Source organism: Eretmochelys imbricata, chromosome 4, assembly GCF_965152235.1.
Source record: "Eretmochelys imbricata isolate rEreImb1 chromosome 4, rEreImb1.hap1, whole genome shotgun sequence".
NCBI classification, from domain to species: domain Eukaryota; kingdom Metazoa; phylum Chordata; order Testudines; family Cheloniidae; genus Eretmochelys; species Eretmochelys imbricata.
The window spans coordinates 54273047-54300304 of record NC_135575.1 but is presented as its reverse complement, the minus strand read 5'-3'; the positions used below and the strand labels follow the sequence as shown (position 1 = coordinate 54300304).

Below are 27258 nucleotides of genomic sequence, written 5' to 3'. Positions count from 1 at the left end.
ATTATGTGTCATTGACTCCCTGCATTACCCCCAGCACTCTGAGCCTTGCTGTGCCTGACCTCATGTGACCCCCCCACCACTAGGCTTGTTATTCATCCTCATGAACCCTGTATGACCACGCCCCCTCCCCCCTCCCGGCCCAGCATGTCAAGGGCTTTGCTGTGAATGACCTTGTGTGACACCCCCCCCCACCCCCCCGTCCCAGCTATTCACCCTGATTGACCAAGACTTTCTCCAAATTATGCCTCATTGATGCCCTTGTACAACCCCCCCCAGCTCTTCAAGTCCTGCTCTTCGTGACACCTAGTCGATTGACTAATTGACACTGACTGCCTCCAGATTACACCTCATTGACCCCTGGATGACCGCCAAGCACTTGAAGACTTGCACTCCATATCCTTGTGTAACCCCTCTACCTTGCTATTCACTCTGATTGACCATGACTTCCCCCAAACTATACCTCATTGACCCTTGCATAAACCCCAGCACTTCTACACTTGCTATCATCCTGCGTGACCCCACTGCCTTCCTATTTACCCTAATTCACTCAAATTGCCTTCACATTTTTCCACATTGACCTTTGTATGACCCCTCTCCACCTTCCAATCATTCACACTGTGTGACGCCACCTTGTTGATTGTGAACGTCCTTGATCTTGCATGACCCCAAATGCCTCCAAGTTTTTCTTAATTGATTCCTGCGGGGAACCCCCACCCCCCCCTCCAGCCTTGATGTTATCCTGGCTGACCCCCCCGAATTGATTTTTCCCATGCTCAATGATCCATGTGTGACCCCCCACACAATTATTTCAAATATGAGGTACTGCAAAATGGCCTGAACACAAACTGAGGTGTAATATCCCCTTAGATAATGATCAAACTGAAAACATGGAGGGCCAGAGTGCCTCGTGGTTAGAGTGCCTGGCTCCCGGTCCCCTGCTTGGTTGTCAGGCATCAGTCTTTAAGGGCAGGGAGGTAGGGAAATCCAGACCCTCCCTGTCTGATGGGTCCCTTGTTTTCATCATTCCTGAACAGGCGCAGCCCTCCTAGTAGGGAGTCTAAATTCGAACCAGTCTTGTTCGTTTTGGTGCATGGCCCGTCTAGTCCACTTAGCTGGGGGGGGGGGGGCCTGCTTCCCATAGGGTCTTGCTTGTGGGTCTTGAGTAGCACCTTGTCATAGTCTGAGGCTCCCTCAGGGAGGTGGCCACAGTTTGGGGAGGCTGTGACATTGCCCCCCATAATGCTTTATAGAACTATGCTTATGAATGTAAATATGATATAACTGGAATAAGTTTTATGCTACATATGCCATGTAACCATGTCTTTGCAAAGGTTATGATCTACTGAATGGATTCATCCTATTTGTATGCATGTATCATTTTTATATCCGAAGTTATGAGCATTGGCTCTGTGCTTGTATTTAAAGTGTTTGCTGTAGGACAAGACAGATTTGACAGATAAGACAGATTTGGTCAATAAAGTGTGAAGGGGTTATTCAAGTAATTGGGCATACTTAACTAACACTGAACACTGAAAGATGCCAATCCACATCTGAGCTTTCCTGGGAACGGTCAAACTAATATGTAAACAATGATATCGGCCTATAAAGAACTGGGTCATGCATGGACATGTGACTTGCCCATGTGACGCCAAAACTCCATCTTGTAGCTGTGATTCTACACTGGAGAAGAGAGAGGTTTCCACCCACAAGCGAAAGACTATATAAGCCCCTGGCAACCCCTCCATTTTGTCTTCAGCTGTGTCACGAGATAGCCTCTCCACCCTAAAGGATGCCTGAAAGAAACTGGAACAAAGGACAGTAACTACAGGGGTATGAGTGATTGCTGGACCAAGACTAGGAAGGAGTATAGGCTGTAAAAGAAGCTTATTGGAACATCTCTGAAGATGAGATTTACCGGCATTTAGTTTCTTACTGTATTAAGCTTAGACTTGCGTGTTTTATTTTATTTTATTTTGCTTGGTTCTGTCCGTTATTACTTTGAACCACTTAAACCCTACTTTTTATATTTAATAAAATCACTTTTTACTTATTAATTAACCCAGAGCAAGCAATTAATTCCTGGGGGAGCAAATAGCTGTGCATATCTTGCTATCAGTGTTGTAGTGGGCGAACAATTTATGAGTTTTCCCTGTATAAGCTTTATAAAGAGTAAAATGGATTTATTTGGGGTTTGGATCCCACTGGGAACTGGGTATCTGGGTGTTGGAGACAGGAACACTTCTTAAGCTGTTTTCAGTTAAGCCTGCAGCTTTTTGGGGACGTGGTTCAGACCTTGGTCTGTATTTGTATTTGTACAGGCTAGCATGTCTGGCACAACCAGGCAAGGTACCGAAGTCCCAAGCTGCCAGGGAAAATGGGCTAAGAGGTAGTCCCAGCACATCAGGTGGCAGGTCCAAGGTGGTTTCTGTGACCCAATCCGCCACAGAGACTGAGTCCCACAATGTCCCCGGGCTTCACCCACTCAGCTGACTTCCGAGGTGGAGGATCCTAGGTTTGCTCCAGAGTCTCCCTTGGCTGGGGAGACAGTGCTTCCTCCCAGGTGGCTGCCTTGGTGGGCAGGTTAGTGTTCTTTCCCCACATTTAGCGAGGTGGCTAGCTCCTGCCCCTCTACTGGTCAGGCCCAAACTGAGCCAGGCTCTTTCCTTTTTTCCCTCCCTCCAAGCCTGGCATTGGCTGCAGGTATAAAGGGATGGGCGAGCTGAGCCCACAGGTACAGCCCTGAAAATCTGTGGATATCTGCAGATATCTGCAGACCTTTTTTGCGGATTGTGGCTTGGATGTGGATACAAAATTTTGTAAGTTCTGCCCATAGGATCGCTTTTATCCCTGATGTGCTGGCTGGCTGTTGCTCAGCTTCAACACATACCCCACTTAGTAGACCTAGTAGATGGTTTCTACTGTTAAGGAGGACCCTCTGAACTGCTTCCAAACATCGGCCTTCCTCCTCCTCAAGCCTTTTACCATGCAGACCATGAAGTGTAGGTTGCTCAGCAAAGGCTAAACAACCTGGCCAGGATGCTGAGTCATCAGGTTGGGAAGCGAGGAAGAGATCAGACAGACTGAGAAGGCTGGAGAACCAACGCTGTCTTGGCCAAGCCAGTGTAAGAATGGCATGGTCTAACTTCAGTTTGAGGATAAGCTGAGAGATGAGTGGGCTAGGAGAAAGGCATATATCAGGTTCAGATGAAAGGCATCAGTTAGAGATCCTGGACTGAGTCCCCATCAGGAACAAAATTGACAGCACTTCTTCATGTCTTTCCTTGCAAATAGGGTGACTAACAGGATGCCCCATTCCCGAACAGAAACCTCATCACACTGCTATTTAGCGACCACTTGCAGTTGTAGCAGAATGTCCTACTGAGACGGTTGGCCAATTTGGTTTTGAGAGCCCAGTAAATGTGCTGTTGTGCGATTGTCATCCTCCTTCCTGAAGAAATGCCAAAACTTTATTGTTTCCTGACAAAGCTGGTTGGAGTGGGCGCCTCCCTGCTTATTCACATAATACATTGCAGTGGTGATGTCAGTGAGCATGAGAACCACTGCTCTCCCTGTCCGATTGCCCATGCATTGTAAATGGTTCAAAGTCACAATATGCCATTATGAAAAGATGCTTCCTGCTCTGACCACAAACCTTGGACCTTTAATGTCCCTATGTGTGCTCCCCAATCTACTGAGGAGGCATTGATGACCACAGTCTTGGTCGGTGGAGAATGGGCAAAGGGAACACCCTGGCACATATTGTTCTGTTTTACCCACCACTGTAGAGAGCCCACAGTCCAGGATCTCTGGAGGCAATTGGATAAGCATGTCCAATGACTGGCAACTCTGGTGCTAGACCAACCATGACTGAAGATGGCAAATATGCAATTCTGCATGCTGAACCATGTAAATTTATGCAGCCATATGGCCCATTAACTTCAGGAATACATGGACCGTGCCCAAAGGATGACATTGAAGGTCCAGACAAAGGGGCTGAATTGACTGGAATTGTTCATGGAGGAGAAAGGCCCTCGAATTCATACACCTAGTAGGGTCCATAATGAACTGAATTTTTTGAGTTGGATTCAATGTCAGCTTTTTGTTCAAAATCAATGCCAGTTGATTCAAGAGGTCCAGTGTAAACTGGACATGACTGAGGACTTTTTCCTCAGATCTGCGTCTCACTAACCAATTGTATAGCCAATCGCCTCCTTCTGCGAAAGACTGCTAGCACCATCATGTATATGGTAAAGAAATATAGGTTGATGATAGGCCAAAAGGGAAAAACCATGTACTGATAGTTTTGACCAGTGACAAAGAGGCTCAGGAACTTCCTGTGACCTGGGAAAATTATCATGTGGAAATAGGTGCTCTGAAGATCAAGCGCAGCAAATCAGTCATTGTGGTTCAATATGGGAATAGTCATAGTCAGGGTAACCACATGGAATGTCATATACTTGATATACTTGTTGAGACCGTGAATATGGAGGCTAGGTCTCATCCCTCACTTGGACTTGGGGATCAGGCAGTATCAGGAGTAGACTCACCTTTCCATATGATGATGAGGAACCTCCTTTATAGCCCCTAGACCACACAGAATCTGCACCTGAATAGTATAACCTGATCCCAAAGTGATTAGGACCTATCTGTTCAATGTTATTGTTTCCCAAGCACTTGCAGAAACAAGATACCCTGTCCTGAAACTGAGGAGACAGAGTTGAGACATTCACAACTGGAATGTTGCTCTCAGTCAAATAGGCTGCCTGCCTGACGGTGGAGGAGGATGGGGTGATTCTCTTCTGTGAGGCTATGTCCTTTTCTAGGGAAGTGTAGCTGCCTAGCAGGATAGGATGACTGACAGAAGTATTGCTGAGAGCAAGATTGATGGTGGTGTTGTTCACCCATAAAATGACACCTCTTTGGGGCCTGGGTGTAAAAACCTCAAAAGTCACTTAGGAATCCTTATAAAAATGGCACCAAATGGTAAGTTCTCTGTGGTCTGTAGAACCTCCACCAGGAGCTTAGGACTGTGGAATATCCACTAATTTAGGGTGGTCTCTTGAACAAACTCAGCCTGCATACCCAAGGATGATGCCATTCATCTCAGGTGGTCATGAGAAGATATAAAGTCCTCTGGTATCAGAGATGAAGACTTGGGAACCATAGCATCATCTGGGGAAGAGGAAAGCAGAACCATCGGAATCTCTTATGGTAACACATCTGACGGCATCAAGGGTTCAGGTTGCAAGAAGTCAGAGCGAGTCTCCTCAATCTATGGATGTGGCCCAGGTAGAGAGACTACCAGAGAAACAGAGGATATAGCCCTGGACTGAGCAGATGATTGTGACCTTGTTGAACAAGGAACCTCACAGGGATTCCAAGGAGGCCATTGTGCAGAGGTAAGGCATCAGTGGCTAGTAGGAACTAGCCCAGGAAGCTTTTTGGCCCTACTGCAGGAATGGTACCGATCCCAATAATGAAGGTGATCTCGAAGAGGTCTTGATGAGATGATCATCAGATATGATTACCTGAGATGTCTCCCTGTTTGATCCCAAGAACCCTTCCAAGCAATCCACCTAGAGTAGCTCCTTCGCTACCACTGGCCCTATTCCAATGGGTACTGCTAACCTAAGTTTTCCAGCTTCAGTGTGCTGGGTGCATGCATACCCAAGTAGAATACATGTCTGCAAACACTCGAAGAGTGAGGTTCTGCTTACCAGCTGTGCTTCTGACAGCCTGAAAGGTACATAAGGGTTGCTGGGGACAGAGACGATTCCATGGGCCCCAGGTATGCCTCTACAGAGCAAGGAAGGTGGCCCTAGTGCTTTTGAAACTGATCCTTTATTTAATGGATTTTCAAAAATAGTGTTTTTATAAAACCCTTAGGTAAGCAAGGAGCCAGCGGTGGAATCTTGCAAGAGAGAGACAGGATATCTTTCACACTGCCCTTTAAGGACATACTTGGGGACAAAATGAAGTCATACGTGCACCACTAACAGAGTCAGTGGAAGCCTTGAGCACACTTTCCTAAGACCCTCCTCCCCTCCCCCAGCTCTACACTAGGAGGGAGCTGGAGAGGATGGTGGTAGTGGAGGGAAGGGAGGTATACTCTGGCTACAGTGCTTCTAGCTGTTGGAATGGAGCTGGCACCCCTAGCTCCAGAGGCAGCTTTAGGGACAAGCCCCCGCTGCACTCCAAAGCAGGCAGGAGAGGGAGTTTGCTCTCCACTAGCATCTCAGCAGCCCAACTGCCCATGCCAGTCTTCAGACAGCGCAGACTATGACTGGAGAAATCTAGCTCCACTCAAAAGTGCAGTCCCCTGCTCCATTCCTCCTGCAGCAGGAGTGAGGCCAGAAGTTGCACACCTCTCAGCATTATAACAACTAGTTCCATCCCCCAACCCTCTGGGCTATGTGTGTGAGAAACTAGTAGCTACAGTGTATTTTGAGGGGTTGGGGAGAGTGTGATGGAATACACCCCTGTATTCACACCCTACACGCTACTGGAGTAATCTTTGTACAAAGTGTGTCTTGCACTGGTCAGTATTGTCCTGATAAAAATATGTGTGGCAACATTGTATTGCAAAGTTATTAGATTCCCCTGTATGATGTTATTAACCTATGTTCCAAACCCCACAGTTTGAAGTCAGCAAACAGCTCTGTCCTCAACAAAAGAATGCATGCTTGCCTTAATTTGCATTTAAGCACTAAACAGAGTTATCAAGCAGGAAGAAAACAAATGAAGTTCAAACAGGTGGTGGGAGGGAGGAAGCGGCAGAGAACATCCTTCCACATCCACTCCCTGTCTCTTGGTTCTCAAGATAGAAATGCTTTTCAAAGAGGACTGAAACTATAAAAAGGAGGGGTAAACACCCCAAGACTTCTCCCCTCTCTACCCACCTATCACCTTCTCTGCATGAAGGATGACAAAAGAAACAGCCTTTTAACTCTGATGGAGGGGTTTGGCCCAGAGTTTGGTCAGTAAATTTGCTAGAAGCATGTGGTAAGAAACTGCTTCAATCTAATATTGTTTGTTAAGGCAGGCACTAGAAAGTATTTTATATTTTTTCTTGTAACCAGTTGATTGTTGTGCCTCATTACTTGTACTCAAAATCTCTCTCTTTGTAGTTAAGAAACTTGTTTTATCTGATCCAGCCCGTTTAAGTTGAAGTGTCTAGGTAACTCCATTTAAGGTAATGAGCAGAATATTATTCACTTAAGGGAACAACAGACTGAGTGCACTAGCCGAGATTAGGGTAAATCCAGACACGTCTATTTCATGTAGTGAGAAAGTCACTCTGCAAGGGAGCAGGAAGTAGAAGTCCAAGCACTGAAAGTCTCTTTCACCAGGTTGCTGTCCAGATCAGTGAAGACTAGGGATTCCTTTTTATCTGGTTATATTGTTGATACCAACAAATAGCTTCATCATGTCCCCCATATAACACAAATGAAGACCAAGGACATTATTTACGACAAAGCCAGTTTATTAGGTTGCTGGGATTGTGCCAGTGTTTGTTTATAAAAACAGACAAAATATGATTTTATTTTGGTAGGATGAAAATACATACACAAAATATTCAGTACCTTTGACATCCTTTCTGTGAGTAGAACATTACTCCAGGAAGCATACTGGATCCTGAATTAAAGACCACACTGTCTCTAGGGCAGGAAAATCAAAACATGTTTGGTACTGAAAAGACTAGATTACATAGCTAAACATTATTTCATGTGGTTATGATTCAGGGCCCTTATTTACAAATTGTAAGTAATTTGCTTAAATAAAACTTATGCTAGATTCCCAGCTGCTTATTACTGAGAGTTGAACATTTATATTGTGTCTACATGATTTACTACCTTACTCCAGTTCTCTTACTTTGGAATATTAAAAAATAAAAAAATAAGATTAGAAAGGTTGTTGAAATACTTTAATACTATACAAACACTTCAGATCGGTCCTTTGAAAGAGGATTAAGGACATGAGTGAAAAAATAAATCCTTCAGGAGGACTGTAAACCATATTTATTTGTAGTACTACAAAATACATTTAAGATCAATCCCTTCTTAAAAATCATTAAGGTCCCTAGTGTTAAAAAGCTCTTATTTCTAGAAGGACTGTAAATCAAATTCTATTTAGGGTTTGAAACAGATAAAACAGAGTTCCCTTTTTCAAGTATTGCATAAATAAAACGGTCACAGCTGTGGCATTACAAAAATAGTTTCTAAATGAAAAAAATCCTAAAAATCCTAATTCCAATATGATTACGCCAAATAGATCTTTCTAAACCTAGAATAAAGCCAGTGGATTTTCTCTTTCACCAATGCAGTGTGTAATAGAATAATTACATCCTTTATTACTTTTCATAGTTTGGTTAATATAATTACCTTGTTTCAGTTATTTAGTTACTATAATATGACCATCAGGATAATAGTTGACAAAGCTCTAAAATGACCTTTGTGTTTAGTTTCCAGTCAGCATCCTACAATACACATATTGTAAGCAGAGTTCCTCATTTATAAGTCTTTTCTTTGAACACATAATAATCAAGCACGCTATTGTTGTATCACTGCATATGAATGTTATATGCTGAATTAAGTTCTATGGCTTACATTCCCTTTTGATGTAACCATACAGTTATGTGCAATCCAGAATGCTTTCCAATATGAAACATGACCTTCAAACCAGCATACAAAAAACAACTGAAATGAAATGGTTGCAATACTTTCTCAATACCAAGTGAAGCAGAGGATTCTAAAAATCCAACCCAGTTCACCTTTCTTCTGCAAAAGAACTCTAAGGGGTTACCCAAGCAGGATTTAACCTGAAGATCTATTAAGGAAAATCTGTTCGGGGATGAACAAAATGACATGGTAGGTCTTCTCCATACTTAATTTACATGATTCTGTATTTAAGTATGTTTTCAAGGATTTCCAGTTTCTCTGTTCTTTAAAGAGAATATATCATTCTACTATAATAGTGGGCAAGTGGGAATGAATTGAACACTATTTGGAAGTTTATCGTGAAGTTCAATTATCCAGAACATCTGCCTTCACATTTTTCTGGCAGAGACCAGTTTACTACCATTAAAACATAGTGACCTTGACATTTTCAAAAGCTAAGGCACAGGTCTGAATGTGGCAACTGGGCATCAGAACTAGCACTTTTTCCAAAATACTTTAGTCCCTAAAACGCATAATAAGTTTCCTCTTCAAAATTGCGTTTTGTTTTTAAAATAATCTGAAAAAGTCAGTATTTGTTTCTCTCAACCTTACTAAAATTTTAGACTACTGGAGTACATTTATTTACCTTGGGATACACAATTCAGAGACAGCATTTGTTCTTAAATGATCCAAGTGAAGAAATTTGAATTAGGTTGGAAGATGTCATGAGAGTTATGGCTGTTGATATTAGCTTGCCACCAGACATACAATACACCATAACATTATGCTACTTTGAGAGGGGAACATGCTGCAATGATGCCTCTAACTCTACAACTATTCAAGTGCTGCGTGGAGCTGAACTTTTTCACTGAAATCACAGAAGCAACATGAGCTCATGTGATGTTACTGCATAACAACATTCTCCAAACCCAATTCACTTTCTATGAGAGCAGTTTGATTGAGCTCTCCTCCCTGTTCTGCAGCATATGAGTGCAGGAAGTCCTGACTCGAGATTAGAAACTTGGATCCTCCTCAAATCCCATCCCTGTGCTTTAACCAAACTATCTTTCATAAGAAGGATGCCTGTGGGATAAAAATGTGTGAACTACAAAGAATTTATCAAGTTTTAGGGTTTAAATAAGTATCTGAGGGCAAGGACAATCTGTGGATTCTCCCACCTTTGCCATGTATGAATAGCCAGGATTTGAGGTGGAATGACAAACTACTGAGACCAATGGTGTTCCCCTACATTCACATTCTAGGTTGATCTTTATTGATGGCCTTCCTTTCATAGCACACATCTACAGCTATAGCTACTTTGAGATGCAGTGGAAACGTCTAAGTCTTCTGTGTCATTATCTCAGACACCCACAAAACCAACAATTCACAACACTCATCCGCTGCTAGCCAAAGATGTGAGTCCTTTGGCTACTCCAAAACTCTGGTATAATGCAGGAGGACCAACGAAATGCTAACCAAAAACCAAACCAAAATAAATAAATTGGATTATTAACCATACCATCAGTGATGGAAATGCTCTCAAGCAGCAAGTAACTTAAGTGAACTTGCTGCATCAAAACTTCATTAGAAAGTCTATTTTTCTGTATATGTACAGTGAAGCTTCAGTAATTGAGATAGCACAAAGTGCAGAGATATGAGTGGGGCACATCTACACAAGAAAAAACACACATTAAAGTGCCAAAGGGATCATACATAATTGATACTAAAACCTGCCAAGATCATATTTTTAGAGAATCTGCAAATAAGACGAGGTGATAACTGCATGAATACTGTGATCTAACACCAGCAGGTCGTGGCAGGTTTTGGCTCAGGCTTTAAATGTATCTTATCGTTATCTGGGGGTTGACTAAGCATTAATGGCTTGTGGCTCTTCAACTTATGAGCCAGTGTCATAAATATGGCTTCCACATGGTCATTGTCATTGGGGTTTTTAGCAGAGGTTTCAAACAGTGGAATACTGTGAGTATCAGCAAACTTCTGGGCCAAGTCCGTAGGCACCTGAATAGCACTTCTTAGGTCACATTTATTTCCAACAAGAATCCGTGGTATATCACCGGCAAGCAAGTGCTGTTTGCATTCTTCTATCCATGATGGCAGACTATGAAAACTGGCAATGTTGGTCATGTCATACACAAACACAACAGCGTGTACATTCCTATAATAGTGCTGTACCATGCTCTTTCTGAAGCGTTCCTGTCCTGCTGTATCCCACAGCTGGATCTAAAAGGGCAAAAAGGAACAGAGAAAACAAAAGCAGAACCGATTTCAATTCATGCTAGACAACAACATAAATCATTCTGAACTATGAAAACCACATAGATCATCTCTGTATTAGTCATATTGGGAAGTTTAGTTCTTGAAGAAAATTCTATGGCTATTCACCATAGTTTTTGAAGGTTCCAAAATATTATATAAATACTGTTTTCAGAGCCACCTATTCATAATCAAAGATATGAAAAAATTAGTGTTGTGTTTTGCTCGATCACCACTACAGATTTCTGTAAGAGTTTACGGACACTGATATTTTGTAAAATCTTACACCAAAGGATATTGAAATCTGCAGTAATAAAAGACTTTTTTTGAAGTAGCAACAAATAGACATCTCTTAGCACACTCATTTTGCTGAAGAGGGTTTCTTCAGCACTGATAGTACTGAGCTGGTCAGAGGATAGAGCTCTGCACCAGACATGCTTCCACACCTACAACCTTTTCAGTAATTGAATAAGGAAACATTTTCAAGGTATGGACTTCAGGAGATTTGGGGGTTTCAAAGTTCGGCACACAAGGCCAAGTTATTCACAATGGCAGATAATTGTATAGCTTGACGAGTTAACTGTAAATGTGTCACCCCCCCCCCTTTTTTTTTTTTAAAATACATTTGTCAGTAGTGTACATAAACAAAAGAAAGCAGAGAAACGGAACTCTGGAACAAATTCCCACCATGTCTATCTATCTACACTGAAAGTGGACTTCCTCTGTGCTCTATAATTAAATTTTGGTCAACATCAGGAGATCAAATTGGACTAATATTTTTTCTTCCTTTAACTTCTCAGAAATTCCTCTGGAAAAACTACTTCTTCCAGCAGAAAAACAGATTTTCTATTTTTAACCTTGTTTGTTTACTTTGTCCACTTGACAATACTTTTGTAAGCTGTGTTTGTTTGCAGACGTTTTTCACACAGCAATAAGGGAAAGTAACAATTTCAAAATAGGGAGATGTAATCGGAAACCCTAAGATTTGGCAGGGTGATTAAAGTGCAGCTGTAGTACTGGAAACTAATTTTTTTTTTAAATTGACTAGGTTTTATACGTGCATCCCTTAAAGTGTCTTTAGTTTACACAGCATTTCTTTATAAAAACGCCTATAAAATGCCTTTTACAACCAAGAGTTTGGTTGTGCAGGAAGTAGGACACTTAAGAGGTCAATGGCACTTGACTTTCAGACTCTCTACAAAGCTATGAGGTGCACTATGTGGAATAATAATATCTTATGCTGTTGCTAATAAAAGATGTCCAGTTTAAATTTACTATTTAATGTTATTTATAAATAAAACTTTGCTTTAGCTATGGGAACATACAGCTTTGGGCGACTGGACTGAGCATAATGAGAGATCACTTGATATCTGTCACATTTTATGATGTTACTTCAGTGTTTCTCTTAACTGCTTTCCTGATATATGCACAGTATTCTTGGAAAGGAGCCTATTATTGCAATTAGCACCTGAATTAAACGCAAGAAAGCTATTTTAAAAATTATTTCACTTTCCTTCTCCCTCCAACTATGATAGTGATTTGAAATTAAGAGTCAGAGAAAAGAACATGGGGCCCTGCAGATTCAAGAATCCTCTTCTGAAAGGAACTGGATGAATCATGAGATTAGGCTATCATCTTTACACCTCTAATATACTAGTTTAAAACTAAACCAGTGTGACCAAGTGGTGACCAAGAAGTTGTGTGGGAGGTCTATTCAGAGGGCCACAAGTTGGCATGTTAAGTCCATTTCCTAAAGAAAAAATACCAGCACCATTATAGACAGATAAGGTTGCCCAACACTTTCCATTAAGAGAACCTGTTTATAGCTACTTATAACTTAGCCAAATTTTAGCTAATAGGGCTGAAATTTTCCATGCCAGATTGCTCAGGCTGAACTTTTTGAAAAGTTTCAACTTAAACTGTTCAAGCTGTTTCTGAGAAAGATTACTGAAAAATATTTTGTCCATGTTACAAAATAAAAATCTTACAACTGTTCCACTGAGAAGCTCTAGTACAGAGGTGGGCAAACTATGGCCCGCGGGACCATCCGGCCTGGCCCTTGAGCTCCCGGCCAGGGAGGCTTGCCCCTGGCCCCTCCCCTGCTGTCCTCTCTACCCTGCAGCCTCAGCTCAGCTCGCTGTGCGGCCAGCACTCTGGGTGGCAGGGCTGCAAGCTCCTGCCAGGCAGCGCAGCTGCGAGAGCTGCTGGCCTGCCCCGGTGATCTAGACTGTGCATTGGCATGGCTGGCTCCAGCCATGCCGAAGCAGCTGCCAGTTCTGGTGCTCTGAGCGGCATGGTAAGGGGGTGGGGCGGGGGGGTGGATAAGGGGCAGGGAGTCCCAGGGAGCAGTTGGCTAGGCTTGGGAGTCCCAGGGGGCCTATCTGGGGGTGGGGTGTGGCTAGGGGTCGGGGAAATCAGGGGACAGCGGGCATTGGATAGGGGGTGGGTTGCGGGGGGGGCAGGGGGTCCCGGGAGGGAGAGGTCAGGGGACAAGGAGCGGGGGGGGGGGGGAGGGAGAGGGGTTGGATGGGTCATGGGTTCTGAGGGGGGCAGCCAGGGGGCAGGGGCCAGGCTGTTTGGGGAGGCACAGCCTTCCCTACCCAGCCCTCCATACAGTTTTGGAACCCCAATGTGACCCTTGGGCCAAAATGTTTGTCCACCCCTGCCCTAGTACCTTCATGCTTTGTAACAGAGACTTGAAGTTTGGAGGAAGGTGGGGGAAGGGCTCCCCCTGGCATCAGAGATGTGCATTTTGCCATTTCTGGAAATTTACCCAAAATTGGCCAAGTTATAAACCTCCAAAAAATTCCAAGCAGCACATGCTCAGCAGAGATTAGTAAGAGCTTTGCTGCTCAATTCTTCCAAGAGTCTACCTGCTCTGAGCATGCTCCATCCCCACCCTGCTTCTACGTGCTGAACAGACCGACTGCGCACCATGCCCACAGTGCAGCTGAGAACATTCCCCTGGGCTACAGGGGCTAAATAGGACTGCCCCTGCAACTGCTTCTCCCCACTTCCGAGTCCATTGTGGTAAGCAGGCACCAGGAGCAGCAGATTCCTTGCTGTCAATTCTCCTCTAGCTGGTACCAAAGGGTAAGGAGGCTGCACTGCTCTTGCCAGAGCTATATCTGTTTTGTGACTAAATATAAATTGGATACCTAACTGAGGCACCTAAATAATTTTTTTTTCACCACAATTAAAGGACTTCAGTCTGGCATCTTTCTCTAACACAAATTTCACTAAATAACAGACCAGGGGGAGGATTTTCAGCTGAAGTAAATGGAGTTATGACAATCCACACCAGCTGAGGACCCACCCTGTTCTCTCACCCTTCATTTTTCCCAGAGGCTGGCTCAAAGGAAGCTATTTTTACTCGATATTTCTCATCTTTCCTGCGATCTGATTCTAGAGATTTGGAAAGAAAGCCTGAAAAGCCAAGAGATTTAGGGAGGGTTTTCTTCAACTCAGAATAAGGGCAGATAAAATAGGTAGCTCCTATGCAGGGACAGTGTGCGGCTGAGGAGTTACAGAACAGCCTTATGATACACGATCTGAATACTAGATTTTAAAATTGACTTATTTACTTGGGCAGCTGCAGAATTTAGAGAAACTCTGCCCCAAAAAGTGGAGATTATTATCACTTAGTGTAGTTTTTATAAAGTGACAGTGAAGATTTGCAGCAAAGATGAGACCCAGAGCATTACTACTATTTGCTGATGCATTAGAAGAGGGGAAAAAAAGTTTTATGAGAAGCTGCAATTTAAGAACAGCTTGTTTACTTGCAGCTATTCAGACTGTGGACCAGAAATCTATGATTTTACCATTATTTTTAAATATATATTCTTGATATGTTAGCTCATGAAGCAGATAAGTGGCTTTCTGTCGCTCTCTAGTGCTGCACAAAGTTTTTCACTTTTTATATATGCATTTCTTCTGTTAGCCAGCCAACTCTTACAGACATCCCAGTATTTATCTGAGATTCTGCAGACTATACTCAGAGTGCTTTTTGTACTTTCCCCCTCCCTGGCTCCTCACAAACACAACACAGATGATTAAACACACTTTGAAAAATGCATATTGATAGACTGACATTGAGACTATGATTCAATCATTATTTAAATAAACCGTCCATCAAGGGGTTGCAATTTTGTTTAAAGTATAATGCAGCCAAGACCCCGTTGGGACATTAGATTTGAGGCAAAAACAACATGATTCAACTACTGAAGCTGAGGGATAGGTATTTAAACAATATGTTGACTTAACACCTTCCCCTCAAGCTAAACTAAAGAGACTTGGGGTTGAATTAGATGGGATGAGCATTCTTAAAAAAGGCTTCTTCACCATGAACAATTTAAAAATATAAATGGCCTTTTGATTAAGATAGTTCATACATTTCTCTGCACCTCATTTTGCTTTGCAAATCAGTGAGGCGCTCTAAGGCATGGGATATGCTTTATAGGATTTCCTCCTTTTTATTTAATTTGTGTCATTATTTACCTCAATTAAATAAAAAGAGTTAAGACAATGGGTTTCTAGAGCTCAAATCAAACAGATAAGAAGTTAAAATTGAGAAGATCCTCATTTTCTGAGATAGCTTTAGTGCGTATATCACATCTAAGCACTGCTGCTTCAAAAAGACCTAAAAGTCATTAGTCTACAATACAAATGTAACATGAACACTGGCTGCCCCTGTATTTTTTTTAAATTCCCAGGTAACAAAACCCCGCAGAAAAGAATTGTGCCTGTGTTACTTACTACCAATGACACAGCATTTCCACAGCTGCAAGGGAAGTGCTCTGTGCATGAGTAGCCAGCAAAAGACCAACCATCCAGCTACCTGGAGGAGCGGAGAACAGCAGCAGAGAAGAAGGGGAGACTAATATGTAATAAACCCTTCCAGAGTAACAAGGTAAGAATTCTATTCTTAGCAGCTCCTCCAGGGCCCAGCAAGAACAGCAGCCATGCCTAATCTAGGAGAGCGCTGCAAAGCGCTCCTGCTGCGGACACAGCTTATACTAGTAAAGCTGTCCTGTTACCAGCATAGCCTACTTCCCCCCAGTGAAACAAGCTAGAATGGTAAAAGCACAGTTTTGCTGGTACAACTGTGTCTGCACTAGATGCTTTTGTTAGCACAGCTACTGTCAGTCAGATCTCACCTCTTCACACCAGGGACCAACCTGCTGGCATGACTTTAAATCTGTAGTGTAGACATGGCCCAAGAGTGATTAGGCTCACCAGTTTCCCTCTCTGATCCTCCAGCAGGCATTGCTTGAGAGGTGTTACCACCATATACAAGAAAATAAGTGGGCAGGAGCCAGAAAACAGAGAAACGGCTTGAGGTTAGGTAATTAAAAAAAAAAAAGAAAGAAAGAAAAAAAAAAGAGGAAAGAAATATAAGAAGTTGGGGTCCTATGGATGTGCACAGTATGATTGCACATGGCACCCCTCCTGCATGTGGCAATCCCTTATCAGCCAGAACACTGGGACTCATGACAAGTGGAAAAGACTTAATTAGAGCAGATCATCATATAGCTTTATGGGAATAGAAGAAGGTGGAGGACTGAAGGAACTGGTGTCCCCTGTAGGTAGCCTCCTCTAAAATATATATACGATAATATTATGGCCCTATGACCTACTAGAAGTATCTCAGAATTGAGGACCACGCTGGATCCCCCACATTTCCTCAGCACCTACAAATACCTTATCAACAGTAAACATATCCACAACTTACATGGTGCTGGGGGAAGGTAGATAACCCTTTAGAGGCCACCTCATGACAAGAGATGGATATCAAGAGGCCAGAGAACACAGTATCCAGTTTCTCAGCTTAGGGAAGAAAAATGTACAGTCTCAGAATAAAGAAGAGCTAAAGGAAAGAATTCTGCAGTTCCCATAAAAAAGGAAGGGACCAAAGCAGAATAGTGCAGGTCAGGGGTCGGCAACCTTTCAGAAGTGGTGTGCCGAGTCTTCATTTAAATTGAAGTGAACAAGTTTTTGCATGCCAATAATACATTTTAACATTTTTTAGAAGCTCTCTCTCTATAAGTCTATATATTATAGAACTAAACTATTGTCATAGGTAAACAAGGTTTTCAAAATGTTTAAGAAGCTTAATTTAAAGTTAAATTAAAATGCTGATTTTACGCTGCCGGCCTGCTCAGCCCGCTGCCAGCGTGGGGTTCTGTCCACCTAGGCTGGCAACGGGCTGAGCAGGGCCTGCGGCCGGGACCCTGGCAGGCAAAGGGCCGGCAGCCAGAATCCCAGAACGGCAGCGGGCTGAGTGGGGCCGGCGGCCAAGACCCCACACTGGTAGTGGGCTGAGCGTCTCAGCCCGCTGCCAGTCTGCGGCTCTGTCCGCCGACTCCCACCAGCCAGGGTCCCGGCTGCTGGCTTGGGGTCCCGGACCTGCCCACACAGAGTAAGTATCTACCTTCTCCCTGGTTCTAGCCATTCTCTTCCTCTCTCTGCACTGAGATGAGAGTGCGCTGAGAACAGGGCTGAGGATGAAGGAGCAGGCTGGAGGTTGGGGTGCAGGGTCTGGCCAGGAGCTAGAATGAGGGAGGGGGCTCAGGGTTGGGGCAGGAGGTTTAGGTGTGGAGTGCTTACCTGGGTAGCTCCCATTTGGTGGAAGAGGTGCAGGTGGGAATGTGTGTGTGTGGCGGGTGGGGGTGCAGGAGCTCCTGTTTGGTGCTCAGGTTTGGGGTGGGGATGTGGGGAGTGCAAGAGTCAAGGCATGGGGTGTGGGGGTGCAGGAGTCAGGGCAGGGGGGCTGGGTATGTGTGGTGGGTGCTGAAGTCAGGGCTGGGATTGTGGGGGGGGTGCAGGGGTCAGGGCAGAGGGCTGGGAGGTGTGGGGGGTTCAGGGTTGGGCACGGGGCTCTGTGAGGAGGGTTCAAGGCAGAGGGCTGGGGGTGTGGGCTGGGGTCGTGGGGGTGCTGGAGGGGATATGCCAATTCCACCCCCTTCCCCAAGGTCCCCGGAGCAGAGAGCATGCTGCACCTCCCTCTCCACCTCTGTCAGCCGATTGGCTGCAGGGAGGGAGAGGAGGAGGGGCAGGAACCCAGCAAGCTGGGGGAAGAGGTAGGGGAAGGGGGAGAAGACAGGGCCAGGCCAGATTTTTAATGGCATGCTGCTGTTTGCTGGGGGCTCGTGTGCCATAGTTGCAGACCCCTGGTGTTGGTAAACAGAAGGATGTGTGACTACAGAAGAGAAAATGGTAGGAAAATAAAAAACAGAACATGAAGTGAAGAGAAAATCCTCAGAAGGGAAAAGACACACACAACCAGAGAGAACACAATGACTTGGAGACTTCCCAGGTGTTTTTTTAAATCAGAAGCCATGCAAACAAATGCACGTAAGTACAGAGCATAAACATCAGCTACATATTAACAGATAAAGGGTTTACTGTCCTTTAATTCAATGGAGCAATCCCAAGGGTATGTTTTGTTTCCCTCCACAAAACATTAAGATCAACTCCTATATCCAAACAACAATATGTATGTTTGTTTTTTAAACACAAACTTATCATCAGAGCTTGAAATTAACTCTCGCCTTTCAGTGCCTCATTGTGCCTACCTATTAGATACATTTAGTATATTTCAGTTCCTTTGCTTTTAGGAATTTGAGGGCCAAGGTTCACCCTTGAGTCAAATTTCACCCTAAATTTAGGTTTGTAAGAATAATCTTTAAACAAAATTTAAGATTCAGAAGTGAGAGAGATGTGATCTAGCTATCCAACCTGCCACATTCCAAAGCTCAATTTCCCTCCTTCCTGCCCCTAGCAGTGTGACAATCTGAATGAAGTACATCTGTCATTGAAGAACATTACATTCTTTGATTGTTAAAAACTGAAACTGAACACCTTGAGCTAACATGTAAAATATCCACATTAGCTCACACCTCTCCACTGTCTTGTTATTAGATACATCTCTTATTTTGATATAGAATATTTGTAGAGTTCTCACTTCTGTTAAGTTGTTTGTATCAGAAATGATATATCTTGAAACTGACACTAGAGATAAAGCGTCCCAGTAAACAGAATCTTGCTTTCTCCCTCTCCCTCCTGCATATCACCTTTGGGATTTATGTTTGCATTACAAAAGAAGCTTAATTTGGGAAACATTTCAGACCACTGCCAGAATAACTTGACAGCCAAAGGCCCAAATGCACATTCCAGAACAGTGGCACGCACCCATATGGCATGAATGTTTGCACTTTACAGGGAAGATTGGTGGTGCTACACTGAAACATGGCTTCACTGTTAATACGCATCTAAAGCAAAGTCACAGTAAACACTGACATCTCTCAGTAGATGAGTCTGGAAATCAAGACACTTTTTAAAGGGCTAGTCTTGTCCTTTTTAACACCAGTCAGAGGCCAAGCTAAGGGGTTATCAGTTTAGTTACACCAATGCACATTTCTCACAAGGAATTGTGCACAAAGCTGTGAAGCAGGTGTGGCTATACCACAATGGTTGGACTTCTAGAATATGGTCCCCTGATGCTTTGCTATGGAAACAAAAAAAGGAGTACTTGTGGCATTTTAGAGACTAACCAATTTATTTGAGCATAAGTTTTCGTGAGCTACAGCTCACTTCAACGGATGCATCAAGTACTCCTTTTCTTTTTGCAAATACAGACTGACATGGCTGTTACTCTGAAACCTGCTATGGAAATGTAACATGAAGGGACTACAGATCCCAGCATGCAAGAGTCGAGCTTCAACTAGGCGGCACGACAGCCCCGTATGATGGGCTCCCTAACCTGCTCAGCCTGCCTCTTTGCACCGAGGGATGGCAGCTCCTATTTACCCTATCAGGCAATCAGCCCGACGGCAATAGGAGCCCCAGGGCAGCCGCATTCTCACCCGCCGGCGCCGACAGCCCCGCGGGCCGCACGGGGGGCCGGCCGGCCCTGAAGCCCCCACGCCAGAAGGGAGCCGCTGCCGCCGGGATGTCAGGGCCGGAGGGGGAGCGGGCGGGGAGGTCCCGGGTGTTCGTGCAGCGCCGAGCACAGCAGGGCCGCTCCCCCCGCGGCGTCCGGGAGCGCAGGGCCGGGGCCCGGCGGTACCTTGATGCGCTCCCCGTCGATGGTGACGGCGCGCTCGCGGAAGTCCACGCCGATGGTGGCCTCCGTGCGCCCCGGGAAGCGGCCCGCGCAGAAGCGGTAGGTCAGGCACGTTTTGCCCACGTTCGAGTCCCCGATCACAATGATCTTGAAGATGCGGGAGCGCGCAGGGGGCAGCCCCCCAGGGCCCGCGCCGGAGTAGCTCAGCTCCAGCGAGGACTCCAGATCGGCCGCCGCCTCCATCCTCCTCCCGGGGGCCCGGATGGAACGGTTGGGGACGGAGCCACCTCGCTGGCTGGCGGGCGCGCGCCCACCCGTTAGCCTCAGCGCGGCTCCTCACTGGCGCGCGCTCCTTGCAGCAGCAGCCGCTCAACCGTCCGCACCTCGCTGCCGCGGCAGGCCAAGGATCGGAGTAACAACGCCCGCGCCCGCCACGTACGGTAATTTGTGCCACGCCCTCCGAGGGCAGGTCAAGCCTCTGAGTGGCGGGGACGAGGAGACTTCCCGCGAGAACCTCCCTCGGTAGCCGCAGCACCGTTGTATTAGAAATATCGCGAGAAGTGGGATTAAGAGCGGGGCGCTGCCGGCCCCTTCTTCAAGAGTGGGCAGGGTAGGGCGGCGTTGGGAGCTTGAATGTAACGGGGCAGACGAGGCCCACGCAGGCCGCGTCCTCCCCATCCCCCCCGCCGGCGCCGCCCATCGCCCGGTTGCACCTCCTCTCGCCCCTCCCCTTGCCCTCGCCTGCTGGGCGGTCGCGTGGCTTGGGTCGCCTCGGACCAGCGCGAGCCAGGCCGCGCGCTCTGCCCCCTGGAATAATGCCCCGAGTCGCCAGCTGCGGCTGATCCTGACGGTTACTAAATCACGAACGGAAAACCGCCAGGGCCGTTGGGTTGCCAGCCCCCCAGGATTGCCCGGCATCTCCAGGAATTATGTGATGAAACCTCCAGGAATACAGCCAACCGAAGTTGGCAACCACAGCCTCCCCCTCCCCCCATGTGCCACATCGGGGCTCCCATGCAAAGCGGGGCCGAGGAGGTGGGTAGAGCATGAGGTTGTGAAAGTTACCTTCCCCCCTTAAAAATGACAGTATTTTTTTAATATTACATGTCACTGATAATGGCAAGGTAACTTTGAAACATTTCCCCCTGCCTTTGACTACTTTTCATCTGTAATCTGCCCACAGTTTTTTTTTTATAGCTGAAATGATAGCTTTTGTAAAAAATAACATACTCAGAAATTATACATATTCACAGTCACTTTGAAATAATCTCTGCCCCGTTTTAGTCCAGCCTTTAAGAGTTTGCTCTAAGGCCTGATCTACACTACAACGTTAGGCCAACAGAAGCTGCCTTGCGTCAACCTAGTTGTGCACTTAAATTTGTCTCCCACCAGTGTAAGTGCCCCGTTACGCCAACATACTACACCACCTCTCCAAGCAGTGGGGAACCAAAGTTTATGAGGTCGACACATCTTGCTTGGAGAGACTGTGTTACCTATAGAGCCTAGCAGTCCTCCAGCAACTCTCCCACAATGCCTTACACTGACCACTCTGGTCACCATTGTGAACTTCACTTGTTAGACCCGCAATAGAGGTCTCCCTATGGGATGGGGAGCAGGCAGATACCGGACAGAGTGTTGGTATATAATACGCTAAATGCTCTTTATTGATTACAAAACAAACCTTATTCACTCCACATTCATACGCCAAACATGCTATACCAGAGTCCAAAGGTCAGAATGGTCCCGATGGCCAGTTGAGATTCCTTCCATCCATAAGATCATAAAATGCCAGGAGCTGGCAAAAACCACATCTATATTCACATGAGATAAACTACTCTTATTTGCGGAAATCATTGGCAATGTTTTATAGTCCATTCCATCACGTCATCTGTTCTTTGCCTTTGTTTACTAGGCCTTCTACCCACACAATTCCATAGAGACAATCCTGGGCAGGCTGCCGTGATCCAAGTCGTGCCATTTCTTCCAATTCTTATACAATTTTATATCAATCCAGCTGGTGTTGTTTCCTTTTCTGCTGATTCTCTGTATTTTTCTCGAAACATAACAAGATTGTTTTTGCACAGATAGTTCTAATAGTTCTTGACCTTAAGTTCTTACTTTGGTTGCCAACTTGCAATGCATGTATTCATGTCAAGCATGCTTCATTCATACCAGGCCTCAGTGACCTATAACATATTGCATGGATATGTGAATCACAATGTATATATATATATATCTATATATCCCAACACACTGTCCCAGGGTCATGTAGACCAGAAGGTCACTCTCCCCTTTAAAGCCCTACACATTTTTGAAATTCCTTTTCCTGATTTCCCAGTTTGGTGACCACACATAGCAGTTCTCCATTGTTTAGTGCAAGTGCCTGGCTAACCATGCCAGCTGCATGCTCCAAATGCACTCTGGCTTGGAATAGACAAGAGATATTGGATCCTCTGGGTCTGTGGGGAGAAGAGGCTGTGGAGGCACAGCTCTGAACCCACTGTACAAATGTCAACAACTACAAGCAGATTGCAAGGAGGATGCAGGAGAAGAGTTACAACTGGGACCTGCAACAGTGCCATGTGAAAGCCAAGGAGCTGTGGTAAGCATACCCTAAGGCCAGAGAGGCCAACAATCAATCTGGTGCTGAGCCACAGAGCTGCTGCTTTTACAATGAGCTGCATGCCATATTTGATGGAGACCTCACTACAACCCCACATACCACAAGCGATACCTCTGAGGAGCCCAAATCACAGGCCTCCGGCATGAACAGAGTGCAGGAGGAGGTGGATCAGGGAAAGGTGACCGAGGGAGCCAGCTGCGCAGTAAGCCAGGAACTGTTTTTGACTCCAACACAGTCCAGTCAGTCAAGCACAGGGTTAGGGGAAGAAGCCTCCGGTAAGTGTATACATCAATTTTCCTTTAGAGGAATGCCCCGCTTCCAAAGCAGCAGGACACAGGGTTTGACTTTTAATTAATTTACTTGTGCTGTAAGAGATAGTGGTACAACCAAGAGAGGTAGAGTTACTATCTGCTTTTCAGTCCCCTCTAGAATTAGACAGGGGGGCCATGCAGAGCAGTTTGGGTTTGTATATAGGGATGTCCCTTGAATCCTCCTGAGAGATTGCGATGAAAGGTGTGTGGGGATGGCAGCCTTATTTCTTCCTCCATGCTAGGACACTTTCCCACGTCAGTCAGCGTTAATTTCAGCAGGCACTATTGTAGTACGCAGATTAGCAGCATACGGGCCTGTGCAGCTTCAGCAGTGCTCTCTGTGCCTTTGTTACCCTCAGGGGTGAGATATCAACTAAAATCACCATGCTCTGTGGATAATGATGCCAATATTCGGTGCCACTGCCCTGTGCTACTAGTTTCATTCAACCCAGCCATTCCCTTCTTATTTGCCTAACCCCTGCTGGGCCATACTCACCATGACTTGCCCACTGCACAAGCGTTCCCAAGCAGAATTGACAAGGAGAACGTAGTACTTAAAACACTAGGAGAGCAACAGGAGTGAGTTCTGCATTCTAAGTTTTGCTTTACATATTGAATATATTGACAGTTGTACCTCTGTGTTTTATCTGCAGCTGCAGCCATTGTGGCCTCGAGGGTCTCCCCGTCTGCACCTGCAGAATGCCCAATCCAGATAAGGCGGAGAAAGAAGAGGACTCAGGAAGATGAAGGTTTCTAACCATCAGAGGAGTGAAGTTTTGGAATAGCCTTCCAAGGGAAGCAGTGGGGGCAAAAGACCTATCTGGCTTTAAGATTAAACTTGATACGTTTATGGAGGAGATGGGATGATGGGATAACATGATTTTGGTAATTAATTGATCTTTAAATATTCATGGTAAATAGGCCCAATGGCCTGTGATGGGATGTTAGATGAGGTGGGATCTGAGTTACTACAGAAAATTCTTTCCTGGGTATCTGGCTGGTGAATCTTGCCCACATGCTCAGGGTTTAGCTGATCGCCATATTTGGGGTCGGGAAGGAATTTTCCTCCAGGGCAGATTGGAAGAGGCTGTGGAGGTTTTTCGCCTTCCTCTGTAGCATGGGGCATGGGTCACTTGCTGGAGGATTCTCTGCTCTTTGAAGTCTTTAAACCACGATTTGAGGACTTCAGTAGCTCAGACATAGGTGAGAGGTTTTTCGCAGGAGTGGGTGGGTGAGATTCTGTGGCCTGCGTTGTGCAGGAGGTCGGACTAGATGATCATAATGGTCCCTTCTGACCTTAGTATCTATGAATCTATGACATGTCCAGTGAGATCCTACGAGCCAGTGCTGCATTGGACTGTGAGCACAGTGCCTGGAGGATGAACATTGAGGACAGCCTGGAAAAGGAAAGAGTAGAGAGGAGAAAGGTGCAGGAAAAGGAGAGGGAGATGCACCTGGACATAATGGGGCTTCTCAGGCAGCAAACACAGATACTGCCGATTCTGGTGAAACTGCAAATTCAACAATACTGGGCTTGCCTCCCTCTGCAGCCCATTGAAAACTTAATTTGGGGACCTCCCTGTACCACCACCAATGTTCCAAGTGGCATCAGGGGCCACTGCACTACCCCCCACTCCACTTCGTGGGACAGTAAAGACAATCACAGCTTCACATACACTGATTTGTGAAAGCCATCGTCGGTGAAGATGTAGCTGAAATGGACGTGAACGTTCTTTCCTCTTCATACAGTCTGTTCTCTTGATTTATTAAGTTTTAAATATATTTGTTTTAAAATGTCATGGTTTCTTTTTTTCTGCACTGAATTCTGTTGCAAAAAACCTGTCTATTATATTAACTCATCTTTATTAGTTTGCAACATCTGCTACTGCGTGCTTAGCAGGTCTGAAAACAACCAATTACTTGTTACTGACAGTGTGACACAACTCATAGGGTAAGCCACAAACAAAATTAATAGATGTATTGACAATGTTATATTCCTATTTGCTCAATAATCATCATACAATTCCTAACAGGCCACAAAAGAGCAGGGCCAGTTAGAACACAGTACAACAAAATGCGTTACTGTGGCTCACTGTTAAAATGGTCTTTTAAAGTCTGCCTGAGACATCTAGCTCCAAGTTGAAATCTTCTACTGGACCTTATATCTATATTCAAACGCAGCAGACAACCACTCCACCTCCACCCTGCACCCCAGCAGAAAGGTTTCCCACTTTGCTTAACCTATATTATGCCGAAACACAGCAGGCAGCTATAAGCATTGGCATATTTTTCTCACCAAGATTCAATCTTGTGAGTAAACAATGCCACTGTCCTTTCAATTGACGAAAAGCACATTCAACTGTCATTCTGCACTTGCTGAGCTGGTAGTTGAATTGTTCCTTAGTGCTGTCAAGATGGCCAATGGACAGCTTCATAAGCAAGGAGAGCAACGAGTAGGTTGGGTCTCTCTCCTTGACCAGAAATTCCATCCTGGACCTGAGAAACCCTTGCTGAGTGAACCTGCGAAAATAATTTAGCCTTTCTATACTTCAATGTCCCCACTGGCAAAATAGGAATTAACAATAAATCACTATCTCACAAATTAATTAAGACTAAATTAGGACAGTGAAACTGAGTCTCCCACAAGTGCTTTAACCACTGGACTATTAGCTATTTTGGGGTTGGTGTCTCTCTCCCTGCACTCCACTTGGTTTTTGCAAGAGATTTCAAAATGCCTTGTTTGGTCCCAACAGAAAACATTCTGAAATCTTGAAGTTTTGCAGGATGGGAAAACTATTTCCCATCCAGCCGTACTTATACATTTCAGAATAATTCCTGTCGTGCATATATGAAGCATTACTCAAGCAGAGAGGGTTCACTGACTGATGTGCTGTCCAAAAAGCCATCCCTACCGTGGGGTTGTTGGTGGGGCTTACACTAGACTCAGGTAGAATACACCAAGAAAACCAGACCTGGCCAGCATTTGTACACAGCCCCCGCCATTCAACCATGCAGCAAACCCCACTTTCCTGTAGATCACAGAGGCAGGGAGGGAATACTCCAAAGCTGGTTATTTCAGGAGCGGTAGAAGGCACAGACCTCTTCCAAGAAATGCTCGTCTCTAGGAACAGGACACCTGCACTGGTGATTCACGGGAGAGCCCACCCCCTTCAGCAGCCTCCTGGCCACAAGCACCAGAGTCAAACTGACCTCCTTCTGCACAGGGGAAGGAAAGGGGTAATTATTCAGAACTCCTCTACCCAAGCAGTTACCTCAGAGAGTGGGACTGAGGCCACTAGTCTCCCTCAGGTGTTACAGTGGCTGGGGAAGGGGGCAGCTGCTGAAGGGCAGGTCAGGGTCGGTGGGTCACTCATCCAGCCCGCAGTGGCGGGTTCCTCCACAGCGTGAGCTGCTCTGCAGAAGCGCTAGCAGCTCCCTCAGCTTCTGCCACAGCTGCATTTGCTGCTGCTACTGTTGTGGCTCGTGGTGCCTGGTGTTCGGCCTGTGGCTCAAGGCGGGCTCCGTGCTGTCATACAGGGGCTGAGTCTTGCTGGAGTCCATGGTCAATCCTCAGCCCTCTGGCCACTCCTGGCTCCCCATGGGTGCCCCTTTTGATGCCTCTGCGGAACAGAGTGAGCACAGCACTCCCCACTGTCACTCAGTGCTCCAGGCACTCCCCTGCCCGCTGGCAGCGCACACCTCTGTGCTGCACACTGCACTGCCTTGGACAGTTCCCCACATCATTCACCCGTAGGGTGACTAGACAGCAAATGTGAAAAATCAGACGAGGTGGGGGTAATAGGAGCCTATATAAGAAAAAGACCCCAAAATCGGGACTGTCCCTATAAAATCAGGACATCTGGTCACCCTATTCACCCGTAAGGCCATCCCTGGTGGTACGAAAAGTGGGGGAGGGGCAGGTCTCCCCTCCTGTCCTCTCTAAATGGTGTCCCTGCATAGTCTAAGTAAGGAACAAGTAAGTGCTGAAGAGAGTCCACAGAGATTATTTTTTGGTGCATCTGATAGTGTTATCGTGTGTGTGCCACTCCCTGGTAATGATACATGCTGCTGTTATTTGAACATCTAACTAAATATAATACATCATTTTCCTTCAAGCTTCTGCTCATTTGTTTTGATCAGTGTAAATTTTTTTTGACAAACCAGTTTGAATTGTTACTTTTGGTTACCTTTCAATTATTTTAGCTGCGTATATTAGGTCACAGGAAATTTTTTTACAACAGGAATTTTTAAATTTAGGGAACAGTAAAATAAATGTAAAGTGAAGTAGCTTAAACTTTAAAAGTCAGATTCTCCTTTGGACTGAGAGCA

The 27258-nt window shown here is 45.3% G+C and overlaps 1 protein-coding gene and 1 long non-coding RNA gene across 2 annotated transcripts; one reads left to right on the top strand and one right to left on the bottom strand.

The window, feature by feature from the left end:
- Nucleotides 1-7462: 7462 nt before the first annotated feature.
- Nucleotides 7463-20599, bottom strand: RAB33B (RAB33B, member RAS oncogene family). Its single transcript, XM_077815254.1, has 2 exons — nucleotides 19999-20599; nucleotides 7463-10898 (listed from the first exon to the last, which is right to left on the bottom strand). Exons 1-2 carry the CDS (start codon nucleotides 20236-20238, stop codon nucleotides 10455-10457), a joined length of 684 nt encoding a protein of 227 aa, XP_077671380.1. The 5' UTR covers nucleotides 20239-20599; the 3' UTR covers nucleotides 7463-10454.
- A 439-nt stretch (nucleotides 20600-21038) lies between these two features.
- Nucleotides 21039-24726, top strand: LOC144264028 (uncharacterized). The gene is made up of 2 exons (XR_013345924.1): nucleotides 21039-22597; nucleotides 23583-24726. It is a non-coding gene; the product is annotated as an uncharacterized LOC144264028 (long non-coding RNA).
- Nucleotides 24727-27258: the final 2532 nt, after the last annotated feature.